The sequence below is a fragment of the Dipodomys merriami genome, unplaced genomic scaffold (genome assembly GCF_024711535.1).
Source record: "Dipodomys merriami isolate MVZ:Mamm:240054 unplaced genomic scaffold, mDipMer1.0.p SCAF_2, whole genome shotgun sequence".
NCBI lineage: Eukaryota > Metazoa > Chordata > Mammalia > Rodentia > Heteromyidae > Dipodomys > Dipodomys merriami.
Window position 1 is genome coordinate 53255755 of NW_027203381.1, and position 16188 is coordinate 53271942.

The 16188-nt window shown below is 38.9% G+C and overlaps 1 protein-coding gene across 8 annotated transcripts in view; it reads right to left on the minus strand.

Annotated features, from left to right (window-relative positions):
• Ankrd12 (ankyrin repeat domain 12) overlaps nucleotides 1-16188 on the minus strand; it is a 138793-nt gene that overhangs the window by 71791 nt on the left and 50814 nt on the right. For all 8 annotated transcript variants that reach the window (XR_011373525.1, XM_070029653.1, XM_070029654.1 and 5 more), the window contains 2 exons: nucleotides 7656-7853; nucleotides 5790-5932 (listed from right to left, as the gene is read on the minus strand). Coding sequence is in view for 7 of the 8 variants with exons in the window: in XM_070029653.1 (XP_069885754.1) it covers nucleotides 5790-5932; nucleotides 7656-7853 (341 nt within the window). In the remaining variant the exon portion in view is untranslated. The remainder of the gene's footprint in view (nucleotides 1-5789; nucleotides 5933-7655; nucleotides 7854-16188) is intronic.

Genomic DNA, 16188 nt, shown 5'->3' on the forward strand with positions numbered 1-16188 from the left:
GACCTTGAGGTTAAAACAGCAAAGAGAGGAAACTCTGGCATAGGCCAAAATTTCTTAATAAAGACCCAGAAACACAATATAAATGGGACTGCATGAAACTTCAGAGCTTCTGCATTGCAAAGGACATAGCTAGGAAGATCAATAGAAAGCCTACACACTTTGGGAGAAGATCTTCACTAGTCACCCACGACACAAGGGTCTAATATCTAAAAATTAAATCCCTCAAAAACAAATCCTCAAACAACCACCCCATTAATAAGTGGGCTAAAGACTTAAAGAGACTTCTCTGAAGAGGAAATAAAAATGACTAATAGACACATGAAGAAATGCTCAACATCTCTGGCCATAAAAGAAATGCAAATCAAAACAACATTGAGATTCCAACTCACTGCAGTTAGAATGGACATTATCAAGAACTAACAATAGATGATGGAGGGGATGTGGTCAAAAGAAAATGCTGCTACTATTGGTGAGAATGTAAACTTGTTCAACCACTCTGGAAAGAAGTATGGAGGTTATTCAAAAGACTACACATAGAGGTCCCTTACAACCCAGCAATCCCACTTCTGGGCATTTACCCAAATGGTCACAAACAAGGCCATACTAAAGCTACCAGTACAACTATGTTTACTGCAGCATTATTTACCATAACTAATATAAGGAACAAACCCTGATGCCCCTCTGTAGATGAATGGATTGAGAAAATGTGCTATGTATGTACACACACACACACACACACACACACACACACACACACACACACACACACACACACACACACAGAGGAATTCTATACTTCCATCAGAAAGAACACCACCACCCCATTTGTATGTAAGGAAATGTAAAGTCTTGGATAAAATCATATTAAGTAAGCAAAACCCAAAAAACATAGGTCCCTCATTTGTAATAATACTGTATGTTTAGGATAATCCTAGCAGATGAGCAGAATAGCTAAATAGCTATGTATATATGGCCATATAAGATGATGCTAAGCAAAATGAACTCCAAGACATGGACACAAGAAGTTTTTCTTAGCCAGGTGCTGGTGGCTCATGCTACTCAGGAGGCTGAGATATGAGGATCATGGTTCAAAGCTAGCCCAGGCAAGAAAGTCTGTGAGACTCTTACCTCCAATAAACCACTGGGAAAAAACTGGAAATGGCACTGTGGCTCAAGTGGTAGAGTACTACCCTTGAGCTGAAGAACCAAGGGACAGTGACCAGGCCCAGAATTTAAGCCCCACAACTGACAAAAAAAAAGAAAAAAGAAAGAAAAACAAAGTTTTCCTTTGTTGTTGATTTTTATGTACTATGTGATTTCTTGATTCTTTTGTATTTTTCCCCCATGGTTTATCTCCTATTGTCACTGGGGTCGTGTGTGTGTGTGTGTGTGTGTGTGTGTGTGTGTGTGTGTGTGTGTGTGTGTGTGTGTGTGTGTGTGTGTGTGTGTGTGTGTGTGTGTGTGTGTGTGTGTGTGTGTGTGTGTGTGTGTGTGTGTGTGTGTGTGTGTGTGTGTGTGTGTGTGTGTGTGTATTTGTCTGAATTAGGGAAGGGAAGGGGAACAACAAAATGGTGAAACAAAGGAAAAGGGAGAACCAATGCAACAGCAATACTATTGTCACTGGGGTCGTGTGTGTGTGTGTGTGTGTGTGTGTGTATTTGTCTGAATTAGGGAAGGGAAGGGGAACAACAAAATGGTGAAACAAAGGAAAAGGGAGAACCAATGCAACAGCAATACTCACAAGACCACAAGACAATATGTTGGAAATGATCTGTACAGCTACAGGGAGTTGGGGGAGGGAATGTGGGAGAAAAATGAGGGAGGGGGTAACAAGTTTGATAAGAAATGTACTCACTACCTTACTTATATAACTATAACCTTTCTGTACATCACCTTGGCAATAAAATTAAACACGATACATTGAAGCCACAATAAGAACCACGATTTGTGAGGGGCGACTTGTATAATACACTTGTCAATAGCAAGCTATTGTTAAATTACATCAATCCTATTAGCCTAATAATTTAGACTTCTCCCTTTAGAAATGTTTTATAGGCTCTGTCCCAGCTCTCTCTTTTTCCCAACTCTTGCTCTTTCCCAGCTCTCTTTTTCCAAGCTCTCGCTCTTTCCCAGATCTCTTTCCCAGATCTTTCCCAGCTCTCTCTCTTTCCCAGATCTCTCTTCTCTTTTCTAGCTCTTCTCAGCTCTTTCCCACGTCTTTCCCAGGTCTTTCTCAGCCGCGTGAAGGGGCAATGTGGCCTGCTGCCAGCCAGAACGATGAATAAACCTACCCCTTACCAGAATACCTCATGCGTGGTGCTGTTCTTACTTGGCTACCTCCTTTTAAAAACCTAACATAAATGGTGCTGTGACTCGGATTAAAGGCTTAAAGTCAGGATAGGTGGGATTCCTCTCTGGTTTTTTTCCTCTTTTTTCTTTTTTTGTTTGTTCTTACCTTTTTGCTCTGAGGAATACCCACAGTTCTGACAGCCTTTTGTGAACCGGTCTGTCTGCTGCGGACACAGTACATCGATACCATTGCTGGCCTTTACTCCATGTCCACACCACTTCTCTACCCTGGTGAGTGAAACTACTCTCTATGGCTCTCTGTCACTCAGTCTTTGTCCAGACATGGCACCACACCAGAGAGCTCCTATGGCCTTTAGCTGAAAGGCCGGTCACCTCTGAAGACAAGGACGCTTGGTTTTGGGGGCTTGGCCATTTCTCTCTAGAGGGCTCTGGGGGAAGTCGAGATGCCGCTTCTGCCTGGTCAGCTCTCCTTCACTCACCAGACTGACTCTCCTACACATTTAATTGGGTGCTCTGAATCACAAGTGGTGAAACCCCTTTGAAATGCCTCCTGCGCTCCCTGGAAAGCCAGAGCACCTAATTTTTATGCCATTCTCAGATGTAGACAGTTTTTGCCACTGCAATGGTAAATAGTCAGAAGTCTGTTTACTTTCAGGCTCTCTTTGCTCTCTCTGCCATTCATGTCCAACATTCCCTATCTCTTCCTTTCTCTTTTCTACATTTTGGCTTGTGCCCTGAAGAGTGCAACGCAGGCTGGGTCCCGGGAACCCCCCTCTACGTTCCCTCTCAAAGGCTAGCCAATGTAGGCTTGATCTATTTGTTCAGGGTTTCTTTGCATTTTTTCAGAAATTTGCTATCTTGAGTTCACCATCTTGGCTTTTATTCTTTTATTAAAATAGAAAAGTTTATTTTTTTAAAAAATAAATGTTTTATAGGTGGTTGGAGTATCATAATGATCACTTTCTTAAGTAAGGACTAATAAGACATGGAATAAATATATGTATATAGGCATAAATATACAGATATTACATATAAATTATGAGTTCTGGGCAGCTCCAATTTCCTCCTAGAAAAGAATTAGAAGTAGCTTTACTTGGGTCTTCGTAGGTCATGCTTGTAATTCTACATGGGAGGCTGAGTAGGAAAAGTGCGGTTCAATGACAGCCTATACAGAAAAGTTCACAAGATCCCTACTGAGCACAGTAGTACACATTTGTCTTCAAAAGCTACATGGAAGCCGGGCACTGGTAGCTCACGCCTGTAATCCTAGCTACTCAGGAGGCTGAGATCTGAGGATCATGGTTCAAAGCCAGCCCAGGCAGGAAAGTCTGTGAGACTCTTATCTCCAATAAAGCACTAGAAAACTTGAAGAGCGCTTGCCTTGAGATGAAGAGCTGAGAGATAGCACCCAAGCCCTGAGTTCAAGCCCTACAGCTGACCAAAAAAAAAGCTACACAGAAAGCTGAGACTGGAAGGAAAAAGATGCCGAAGTAGCTAAGTCTTAAAGATTCTGTTTCTATAGAATCTGGATAAGGTAGGGAGCACCTGTGAATCCCAGTGACAAATGTAAACTTATAAGTAGGCAGCTCAGACATGCATGCATGGAAAGCAAAACCATATCATAAAAAAAATTTAGTGAAAAACAGTTGAGGAGGCATGGCTCATCCATTATCATCAAAGACATCAGTTCAAATCCCAGGACCACAAAAACAAAATCCCCTTTGTGTGCATGTGTGTGTGTGTGTGTGTGTGTGTGCTTGCATGCGTGCATGTGTGTATGTCAGTATTGGAGCTTAAACTAGGTTCTCTCCCTGAGCTTTTTTTGCTCAAGGGGGGGCTCTATCACTTTAGCCACACCTCCACCTCTAGCCTTTTGCTGGTTAACAGGACTTTGCTACCTGGGCTGGCTTTGAACCTTGATCCTCAAATCTCAACCTCCTTAGTACCTAGGATTATAAACTTGAACTACCAGAGCCTGGCTAATAGCTCTTGATTTGTGACTCCTACTAGCCTACATATGTTGGGCCACAGAAGAAAAGCTTTTGAAAATAGCACACTATTCTCCTCCTGAAGAGAAAATAAAAAGTGTTTCAGTTCCTGTAAGTACATGAGCTTGAATATCAATTTGGAAATATGTTGCACCTCTGTGAATATTTAGAAACATGTACTCAGAGAAATAAATAATCTTCATCTGAAAGACTCAAGAGTATAGGACAATACACCTGATATGTTCTAAGGTGGCTTTGTAATATTCCTTTGACTTCTATCTAACCTTGGTATGCTTCTATCTATGCATCTTGCTAATTCGTAGTCCATCCACCCACATTTGTATATATGCCAATTACTCAGCATATCTTATATAACAAACAGTTCTAGCATAAGTAACAGAGAGCAACAGCAAAGGCCTATATAAATATTACTAAAAATCTGGTGCAGAAAACCTTACACAAGTGAGCAATAAAGTGCTATCATAAACAATAACTGCTATCATAAAGGTATATACAAATTATTAAGGGAGTTAAGGAAAGAATGATCTAAGGTCATCACAACTAGTTTAAGTTACAGTGCCAGTGGCTTATGCCACTGAGAGCTAATTCTAGCTCTCAGGACATTGAGATCTAAGGATCATGGTTGAAAGCCAGCCTGGGCAGGAAAGTCTGTGAGAATCCTATTTCTAATTGAATACCAAAAGGCCAGAAGTGGAACTGTGGCTCACATGGTAGAGTATTAAACCTGACCACAAGAGCTCAGGGACAGTGCCCAGGCCCTGAGTACAAGTCCCAGGATTAGTGTGCTCACACACATGCACACACACACACACACACACACACACATACACACACACACACACACGCACACATACACACACACGTAGTTTAAGAAAAAAGAGTATTTATAGGATATATTTTTCTTCATTCAGCATTTGAACTTCTTTTACTATACTAAAAGATTAAAAAAAAATGTAAACTAGAATAGTTTATATACCTAAAATATTTAGGTATATTTGGAATAAAACAAAAACAAGCAGCATCTTGATCTTTCATCTCGGACATTTCTGTAACATATACACTTCATAATGTACTTGTACAGGGTCTTCTTTACTGTCCCAATATACCCTTCAGGTAGGCATGACCTATTATATAATGACATATGTAACTTCAAGATCCAATAATAAATTGTCCAGATCAGAATTTAACTCACCTGTGTTTTCTCTAAATTTTATTTTTATCTCAGCTAAAATAGAACACCATAAAAAAAATAGGTGGCACAGCAGTGTAAAATTTTTACTGTTAGTAAAATATGCATCAAACGCCTGTATCTAGTTATTTGACAAAACTTCTGCTAGACTGCTTATTCAATTACCAACCTAAATTGATTATTTTATATAAAAAAAGATAGTGCTAAATCTCAATACAAATTAGCTGCTAGAAAATAGAAAAAAAAGGAAAATTATAGACATTTATAAGGAAATGACTTACATCTCTGTGACCACTGCTAGCAGAATCATGGAGTGGAGTATCATCATCTAACCCTTGTGTGTTAACATCTGCTCCAGCTGCTATAAGTATCTTAGCAACATCATAATATCCAACATTGCAAGCTTCATGGAGTGGTGTCCAACCTAAAGTTTAAAGTATTAATTCAGTATATCAGTAATGGGCACTCATTCAAGACACATGCTATCCATGTACATACCAACTGTGATATACAAGTCTAAATCATATGTGGTACAAAAAAAGCCATGGCAAAAAAGCTATTGATAATAGATGCCCACAGACTTCATACACTAGTTGTATAAAGGATTTTTAGGTGAGCAATTTGCCATTATTTCAAAAATAATTTAAAATGAGTATTCCTTAATATACACATTTCTATTTAATTGACATCCTCCTATATATACATATAAACATGTTTCAATGGAGATATTAACTATAGCAGTGCTTATAAAGGTATGTTATAAAATATCCAGTTATTCAAAATGAAGTAAACTGACAGAAATATTTGCCTTTCTTTTTAACTGAGTTGCAGAACCATATTATTATAGATGGATTACATGTGCATATATACACACACATTATATATATGTAATATTGTTGATGCTCATACATGATAACAAAAATAAAAATAAACTGAAAGGTTAACTTCCAAGCTGTTAGGAATAGTTCAGTGAAAAAGAAAAATTCTGAGGGCAAGGGATGAATAGTGAAGTATGTCAAATTTAAGAGGTGTTTCTATGAAAACACACACACACACACACACGCGCGCGCACGCGCGCACGCGCGCACGCACACTTCCCTGGCAGGCATTTTGTAACACTTGAGCCAGGACTCCAGCCTGTTGTTATTCAGGAGGCTGGGATCTCAAGATGTTATCCTAAGATAACAAAGCCAGCCTGGGCATGAAAGTCTATGAGACTCTTATCTCTAGTTAACCAACAAAAAGCTCAAGGACAGCAAGCACTTAGACCCTGAGCTCTAGCCACAGGACTGGTACAAGAATTCATACACATGCACACGTGCATATACACATACATACGCACACAGAAAGCATTAACTACTTTAAACATTATATATTCAAAATTACCTAGACTATAAACTAATTAGAGAAGAGAATATTTCCACTGAAACAATAAGATACAGTCTGTTGTGGTGGCCCCGCCTGTAAATAAGAGTAAATACTTGGAAGGTAGAAACTGAAGGATCACATTTTGAGGGTAGCCAATGACAAAAACTTTGTGAGATTCCAACACAAACAATCAATGCTTAGGTATGGTAGTGTATATCTGCCATCCTAAGTGACAGAGAATGTATTATACTTGGCTGTGATATTGCACAATTGTCATTTCGATGATTCATGGAAGTATAAACAGGAGGACTATAGTCTAGGTTAGCCTGAGCACAAAGCAAGAGCAAAAATATAATGCAATAAGGGGTTGGTCAAATGGTTCAAGTGGTAGTGCAGCATCTGCCTATCATGCATGAAGACCTGAGTTCACTCAGAGAAGGCAAAAGAAAAAACCATGGATTATATTAAAGACCTAATTACTGGCATGGAAATGTAGCAAAGATCAGAGTTATACATATATACTCCACAATTTTTGAATAAAATGTATTTTTAAAATTTTTTATTGGAAGTGGAACTGTAGCTCAAGTGGTAGAGCACTTGCCTTGAGCTGAAGAGCTCAGGGACAGCACTCAGGTCCAGAGTTCAAGCCCCATAACTGACAAAAAACAAAAAACAAGATTTTTATTTCAGGAAAAGGTAAAAGAAGTGTAGATTGAACTATAACAAGGATCTGCTTCCATTTTACTTCCTGAACACTGCATTCAAATGACCAGTCTCACCTGCGAAGTCTTTCACATTCACATTTGCTCCTAAACTTATTAATTCTTTGACTTGTTTCACATCTCCTCGAATAGCTGCCATGTGTAAAGGAGTTTCACCACGCTCATTTCTCTTATTAACTTTATCTTTCTGTCGAGATGAATTAGGAGTTTTCTTTTGGGTTGGTGTTGTCTGTGATGGATGATTTGGTGTGGAATCTGAAAGAAAAAAGAAAATGAAAGACTCCAACATGTTGGTATTTTAAGAACTTAAAAGTCCTTAATGACAATTTCTTTAGAATACCATTAAATACTTTCTTGTGCTAACAACTCAAAACTTAACTTTGATGTTATCCTAGTAACTTCACATAAATATATAGATTAGCAAACATTAAAAGCCAATTTAAGAAAATGTTTTATTCTGTCAGTTTATAAAGTTGTTTTAGGGCTGGGAAGGTGGCTCAGTGGTAGAGTGCTTGCCTTGCATGCATGAGGACCTGGGTTCGATTCCTCAGCACCATATAAGCAGAAAAAGCCGGAAGTGGTACTGTGACTCAAGTGGTAGAGTGCTAGCCTTGAGTTGAAGAGCTGAGGGACAGCGCCCAGACCCAGAGTTCAGGCCCCACTACTGACCAAAAAAAAGTTGTTTTAACATAATAAAATATCAAATCTGTACTATAAAAGTATGTTTAATAAATCATTTAATGAATTAAATTTTCATTGAGTATCTTCCTGGTCATGTTATACTATTCTTCTAAGACCTAGATGAAACTACACTGAAGATAGAGTTAATACTTTATAACTTAAACAAAACACTAGAAGAATTTCCATTCTGATTCTAAGCGCAAATGATAGTATTAGATGATTTTAAAATAAAAACTTAACTTGAAGATATGTAAGAAATAAGGGTAACAGGTAAAACAACCAATAAAAATTATACAATTCCATCTTTTGATTTTTTTTTTTAGTTTCAGTATCAAGAACTAGAGAATAGGAAGTCCTGAGGAAGATGGCGGAGGAGAAGCTGGGGGCTAAATATGATCTCGCATAGAAATCAGTTTTAGTTTTCCAGTGAAAAGTCCAAGGCTAGAGAGTCACACTAAGTTTGCCATCATAGTACAGAGAGTTTGGCCAGAGGAAAAATTCAGGCAGCATGGTTAAGGAGACAGATTCGAGCACCTGCTGGTGTTTGCTGCCATATCAACAGAGAGAACCTGGGACAAAGGCACCAGAGACAGTGAGCAAGCAGTTTCTACTCACCACCAGCAAGAACTGACAAGAAGCAGAAATCTTCATCCTGCTGACCACAGACAGTTACAGACCATGGATGGCCCGGAAACCAAGGGAAAGGAATGTATACCCCATAAGACATCCTCAATCCTTCTCAGGAAGCAGCAGTGGGAAGGTAGCCCCTCCCCCACCACCAAAGAAGAACTCCATCTTTGATACCAACAAAGACCAGGCCATGAGTAGCTAGCAGTTATGAGCAGCTAGCCCATAATTCAGATCTTGGAAGAAGACAACAGAAGTCATTCAACAGGTCAAAGAATCCTGACCTTCAGGGCTCAGCTCCACCCAGGGGAAAGTTGCCCTTCCCAGGAAGAGGAATGGTCCACCCATGGAGGAATGACTTTCTTCACTGGGTAAACAGAGACAGAGACTGCCCCACCCCACTGTAGCACAAACTGCAGACCTAGCTGAAGGAGGGTAAAAGAAAAACAATTGAAACTCAATACACATAAATCCAGAGAATGGCTCCAGGCTGGGCTGTCTGAGTGTCTTGGGAGCTAGCTCCTCAGGGAAAAGCTACAGACTGATGACAAGCCTCCTACCCACAACTTAGCCCCATCACAGTCACTCCAAGCTAGAGGAAACAGCCATCTCCCTCTTTGGTGTAATTCAAAGCAGATCACCCTCCCACTGCACTAGTCTGGGAAGAGGGTCAAAAAGTCCCTACGACCGACAAAAAAAAAAAAAAAAAAAAAAAAGTCCCTAGTAGGGCAGAGCTCCTTTCTGCCTGCTCAAACTGATTTACGAAACCAATCAAACCACAAGCAAATGAAAGACTCCACCAAGGGAATGGTTATGGACACAAGGGAGACACAATTATCGGCCTGTATCCTTCCCGCCCCCTCCCCTGCCCCCAAATCAAGGAACTCCTTTTTCTATTTTTTAAAAAATTAATTGTTTTCTATTTTTTCATCATTCTTATTTTAGGTTTTTTTTTAAATTCTCTTTTTACTCTTGTCCCTTTTGGTCCTTTTTGTTTTTTTTTTTACTTAAATGCTATTCTTTTCATCCCTAGATACATACTTGTCTCCGATCATTAGACCTTACCCTTCATTGTGTGAATACTTAATTCACATATCTACTACTCAGTTCCCAAACTCTAAGCCTTCAGTCCTTTAACTATAGTATTATTTCTTTATACTTACATAATTTTTAAGTGTTTCATTTTTACATTTTTCTATTTTTCATTTTTCTTTACCTCTCTTCTCCTTTCCTTCTATCCTTTGCCTCTCTCTGAATTTAGGTCTTGGTTATATTCCCTCTCTCCCTTTCCCTCCCAACATTCCTATAATCTTATTTTCTCCTCAAAATTCTTCCTAAACTCATTAATTTCTGGTCTGCTGACTCCTTCTTTGATTTTCTTAGTCCATTAATCCTAGTTCCTTATTGTTGAACTACATTGTATCTGTTGAACTAGATTATACATGTACACATTTTGAATATGTCAAACAATCTGTGCAAATACAGAGCTCTGGTTGATGCTTGCCTTAAATAGTGTCCTAGTGAGAATTGGTTTTGCTTTCATACTCAAATGGGCAGAAAAAGCTGGAGGAAAAAAAAAGGCAAGTCCAGGTATCTCAACTCCTACTCATGATAATCAGACAACACAGCAGTTAATGAACGATCCAGAGAAGAGTTCCCAAACTGCTCTACAAACACTACTGGTAAACATGCTGAATGAAAAGATTGAAAGCCTGCAAAGGACTCTGTCAGCATGATAGAGAAATGTGTGAGTGTGATGAGGCTAACCAAAGATTAATACAGGAATTTCATGAGTATGAGGAGGCTAATGAAAGATTAATAGAGGAATTATGTGAGTGGGATGAGAATGAACAAAGATTAATATAGGCATTCATGGATCTCTGGGATTGAACACAGCCTAGACATTATAGGGAAAGAAGTATTCAAGACAAATCCAAGAAATATGATAGATCTATCCAACATTTTAGAAGACACCATCAGAAGGCCTACATTAAGCCTAATGGGTATAGAGGAGGGCCTAGAAACAGAAGTGAAAGGTCTAGGATTTATTTAACAGGATCCTAGCAGAGAATTTCCCAAACATGCAAAAAGATAGACCCATTCAGATACTAGAAGCCTTTAGAAACCCAAATAGACAAGACAGAACATTGTCACATTGTAATCTGCACAGGATCAATTGAGACCAAGGAAAGGATCCTTAAAACTGAAAGGGAAACCAATCAGAGAACTTCAGATTTCTCAGCAGAGACAATGAAAGCAAGAAGAGCCTGCAATGATGTATACCACATCCCAAAGACAAACAACTATCAATCAATAATACAGTAGCCAGCTAAACTCTCCTTCATAATGGAAGGTCAAATAAAAACTTTCCACAGCAAACAAAAATTGCAAGAATATAGTTCCACCAAACCAGCCCCACAAAAGATACTTAAAGATGTCCTACACATAGAAAACCAACAAGACCACAATGAAGGCCAAGAAACAGCCCCATACAGAGACTCCAAGTATCATAGGAAAATGCAGTTGGAATATCCCAAGGAGATGGATAACATGACAGGAACTACCAACCACATCTCAGTCCTAACTCTCAATATTAAGGGACTTAACTCTCCAATTAAGTGACACAGATTGTCTACTTGGATCAAAAAGCAAGATCCTTCTATCTGCTGCCTTCAAAAGACACACTTTGCCCACAAAAGCATATTCTGAAAGTAAAAGGCTGGAATAAAATCTACCAAGCAGGGCTGGGAAGGTGGCTCAGTGGTAGAGCGCTTGCCGTGCATGCAAGAGGCCCTGGGTTCGATTCCTCAGCACCACATAAGCAAAAAGAAAAAAGCCGGAAGTGGTGCTGTGGCTCAACTGGTGGAGCACTAGCCTTGAGCTGAAGAGCCTAGGGACAGTGCCCAGGCCCAGACTTCAGGCCCCACAACCAGACCCAAAAAACAAAACAGAACAAAATCTACCAAGCAAACAGCCCTCATAAACAGGTGGGAGTTACAATACTAATATCAGATCAAATAGAGTTCAAATTAAAATTAGCAAGAAGAGATAAAGAAGGTCATTACATACTAATTAAGGGATCTCTATTTCAGGAGGATATTACAATTCTAAATATCTATTCACAAAATTAGGGAGCACACAAATTTATTCAAGAAATACTACTTTCCCTAAAATCTCACATAGATCCAAAGACATTAATTGTTGGAGACTTTAACAAACCACTATCCCTCCTGGCTATATCAGCCTGGCAAAAACTCAACAGAGAAACCTCGTATTTAAAAAACAACTGCATAGATCAACTAGACTTAACAGACAGCTATCAAATATTTTACCCAGCAGCATCAGAATACACATTCTTTTCAGCAGCACACAGAACATTCTCCAAAACAGACCACATTTTAGGTCACAAAGCAAATTTGTCCAATTTCAGAAACATTGAAATTATGCCCCACATTCTCTCAGACCATAAGGTAATAAAATTAGAATTCAACACCAAAAGCCACTAAAGAAAATCCTGTAACATATGGAGGCTGAAAAACACTGCTGAACCACCAGTGGGTCATTTAAGAGATTAAAAAGTAAATTCAAATGTTCAAGATATTTACAAGAATGAAAATTACCAGCTCCTCTGGGACAGAGCAAAGACAGTACTCAGAGGCAAGTTTATAGCTGAGTTCCTATTTGAACAAATCGGAGAGATCTGAAACCAACAATTTAAGGAGGCATCGGAAGCTCCTTAAAAAAGAGCAACAAGCTAAGCCCCAATCCAGTAAATGGAAAGAAATGATTAAAATTAAATCAGAATTAAAGTAATTAAGAGTAAAAAAAAAACATAGAAAGAATGAACAAAACAAAGAGTTGGTTCTTCAGAAAGATTAACAAAATTGACACAATCTTACAAATCTTACCAGAAAAAGAAGACAACACATCCAAATTCAGAGATGAGAATGGAAACACCACCACAAAAACAACCAAGATGCAGAACATTAAAAGGGAATAGTTATCAAACCTTTATGCTAATAAATTTGATAATCTGGAAAATATGGATGAATTTCTAGCAAATATTGACATCTCCAAACTAAACTAAGATGATTTAAACCAACTTAACAGACCCATATCAAGCATAGAAATAGAAATAGCAATAAGAGACCTCCCACCCAAGAAATGCCCAGGACCAGATGGATTTACAGCTGAATTCTACAAGGCCTTCAAGACAGAACTCACATCAATACTCCTCCAACTCTTCAATGAAATTGAAAGGGAAAGTTCACTACCAAATTTATTCTATGGAGCCATCATAAACCTCATCCCAAAACCAGGCAGGGACTCATCAAAGAAACCAAATTTATTCTATGAAGCCATCATAAACCTCATCCCAAAACCAGGCAAGGACTCATCAAAGAAAGAGAATTATAGATCCATTCCTTTGATGAACATCAACACAAAACTTCTCAACAAAATTTTGGCCAATCAACTTCAACAACTCATTAAAAAAAATCATACATCATGATTAATCAGGATTCAACTCAGGGATGCAAAGCGGGTTCTATATACACAAATCAATCAATATAATTCATCATATCAACAAGAGCAAGGATAAGAACAACATGATTATCTCAATAGATGCAGAAAAAGCATTTGAAAAAAATCCAACACCCCTTTTATGATGAAAGCTCTGGAGAAACTAGGAATCCATGGAACATTCCTCAACATAATAAAAGCTGCATATGACAAACCTACAGCCAGCACTATTCTCAATGGAGAAAAGCTAAAGCCATTTCCTCTAAATCAGGAACAAGACAGGGATGTCCACTCTCTCCACTTCTCTTCAATTTAGTATTAGAATGCCTAGTTAGAGCAGTAAGACAAGATGCAAACATAACGGGGATGCAAATAAGGAAAGATGAAATGAAACTCTCCCTCTTCAGATGACATCGTCTTGTATTTAAAGCACCCCATGGACTCCACACCCAAGTTATGTGAGCTGATCTGAAATTTTGGCAAAGTAGCAGAGTATAAAATTAACCCACAAATATCAGTGGCTTTTCAGTATGCCAACAATAGGAAAAGTGCAGCTGGAATCAGGAAAGCAACTCCTTTTGTAATAGCCTCACAAAAAAATAAAATACCTAGGAGTTAACTAAAGAAGTGAAGGACCTCTATGATGAAAACTGTAAAAACCAGACAAAGGAAATTAAAGCAGAACTAAGCAAGTGGAAAAACCTCCCATACTCACGGATTGGGAAGATTAACATCATGAAAATGGCAATACTGCCAAAGGCTATCTACAAATTCAATGCGATACCTATCAATATTCCAACCTCATTCTTCAATGAAATAGAAGAAGCAACCCAAAAATTCATATGGAACAACAAAAGACCCTGAATAGCAAAAACAATTCTTAGCAAAAAGAACTGTGCTGGAGGTATATCAATACAAATTTCAAACTCTAGTACAAAGACATAGTAATTAAAACAGCTTGGAACTGGCACAAGGACAGATCTGAGGACCCATGGAATAGGACTGAAAACCCAGAAATGAACCCACAGACCTAGAGTCACCTAATCTTTGATAAGGGAGCTTAAAAAAAAAAAAGGAAGAAAGACGGGCTCTTCAGTAAATGGTGCTGGCAAAGTTGGTTAAACACCTGTAGAAAACTAAAACTAAAGGTAGATCCTTATATATCACCCTGCACCAGAATCAACTCCAAATGGATCAAAGACCTTGAAGTCAAGGCAGATACCCTGAAAATATTACAGGAAGGAATAGGAGAAGCTCTAGGGCTCCTTGACACAGACTGAAATTTTCTTAATAGAGACCTAGAAACAACAAATCAAAGAAAGGTTGGACAAATGGGATTGCATGAAATTGCAGCGCTTCTGCATGGCAAAGGATATAGCTAGCAAGATCAATAGAAAGCCCATGGATTGGGAGAAGAGCTTCACTAGCCATACAATGGACGAGGTCTCATATCTAAAATATACTTAGAACCCAAAAAATTAAATCCCCCACAACTCCTCAAAGATACCATCGCCCAATTAATAATGGGCTAAAGAGACTTCTCTGAAGAGGACATAAGAATGGACTATAGACACATGAAGAAATGCTCAAATCAAAACAACATTGAGATTCCACCTACCCAAGTTAGAATGGCAATAATCAAACAATCTAGTAACAACAGATGCTGGAGGGGATGTGGCCAAAAGGGAACCCTACTGCATTGTTGCTGGGAGTGTAAACTTGTTCAACCACTTTGAAAAGCACTGTAGAGGTTCCTCAAAAGACTACACATAGACCTCCCCTATGTCCCAGCAATCCCACCTTTAGGTATTTACCCAAACGATCACAAACAAGGCTATACAAAGCTACCAGCACAACTATGTTCATTGCAGCATTATTCACCATAGCTAAGATATGGGACCAACCCAAGATGCCCCTCAGTAGATGAATGGAACAAGAAAATGTGGCATATATACACAATGGAATTCTATGCCTCCATCACAAAGAATGATACTGCCATATTTGTTAGGAAATGGAAAGACTTAGAAAAAATTATATTAGGGGCTGGGAAGTTGGCTCAGTGGTAGAGCGCTTGCCTTGCATGCCTGAGGCCCTGGATTCGATTCCTCTCAGCACCACATAAGCAAAAAGAAAAAAGCCGGAAATGGCGCTGTGGCTCAAGTGGTAGAGCGCTAGCCTTGAGCTGAAGAGCTGAGGGACAGCACCCAGGCCCAGAGTTAGGTCCCACAACCGGACCCCCCAAAAAAAAATAGAAAAAAGAAAAAATTATATTAAGTGAAGTGAGCCCCCCAAAGAAACAGGTCCCATGGTTTCCCCTATTTGTAATAACTAGTATATGCCTAGGACAAGCAGAAAAGGCCAAAAACTATGTACATATGACCATATAAGATGATGCTAAGTAAAATGAACCCCAAGATAGGGACACAAAAGGTTTTATATTTGTTGCTGTTGCTTTTATTGTACTTATAATGTACTGTGTGATTTTTTTTGTTTTCTTCTTCCCCCATGGTATAACCCCTGTTTTCACTGTATTTGATTCTAGTACACTGCATCTTGTATATACATTTTTCTAATTTGAGGAAGGGAAGAGAAATAACAAAATGCTGAAATAAGGATACAGGTAGACTCATTGTACCAATGAGATGCTATTTAAAAACAAACTTTCCAGCTTCTGGCAGGAGGAAATGGAGGGAGAAGTTAGGGAGGTGAGGAGGTAAGGGATGGTAGGAGAAAAACAAAGGAGCTGGTAACAATGCTCCAT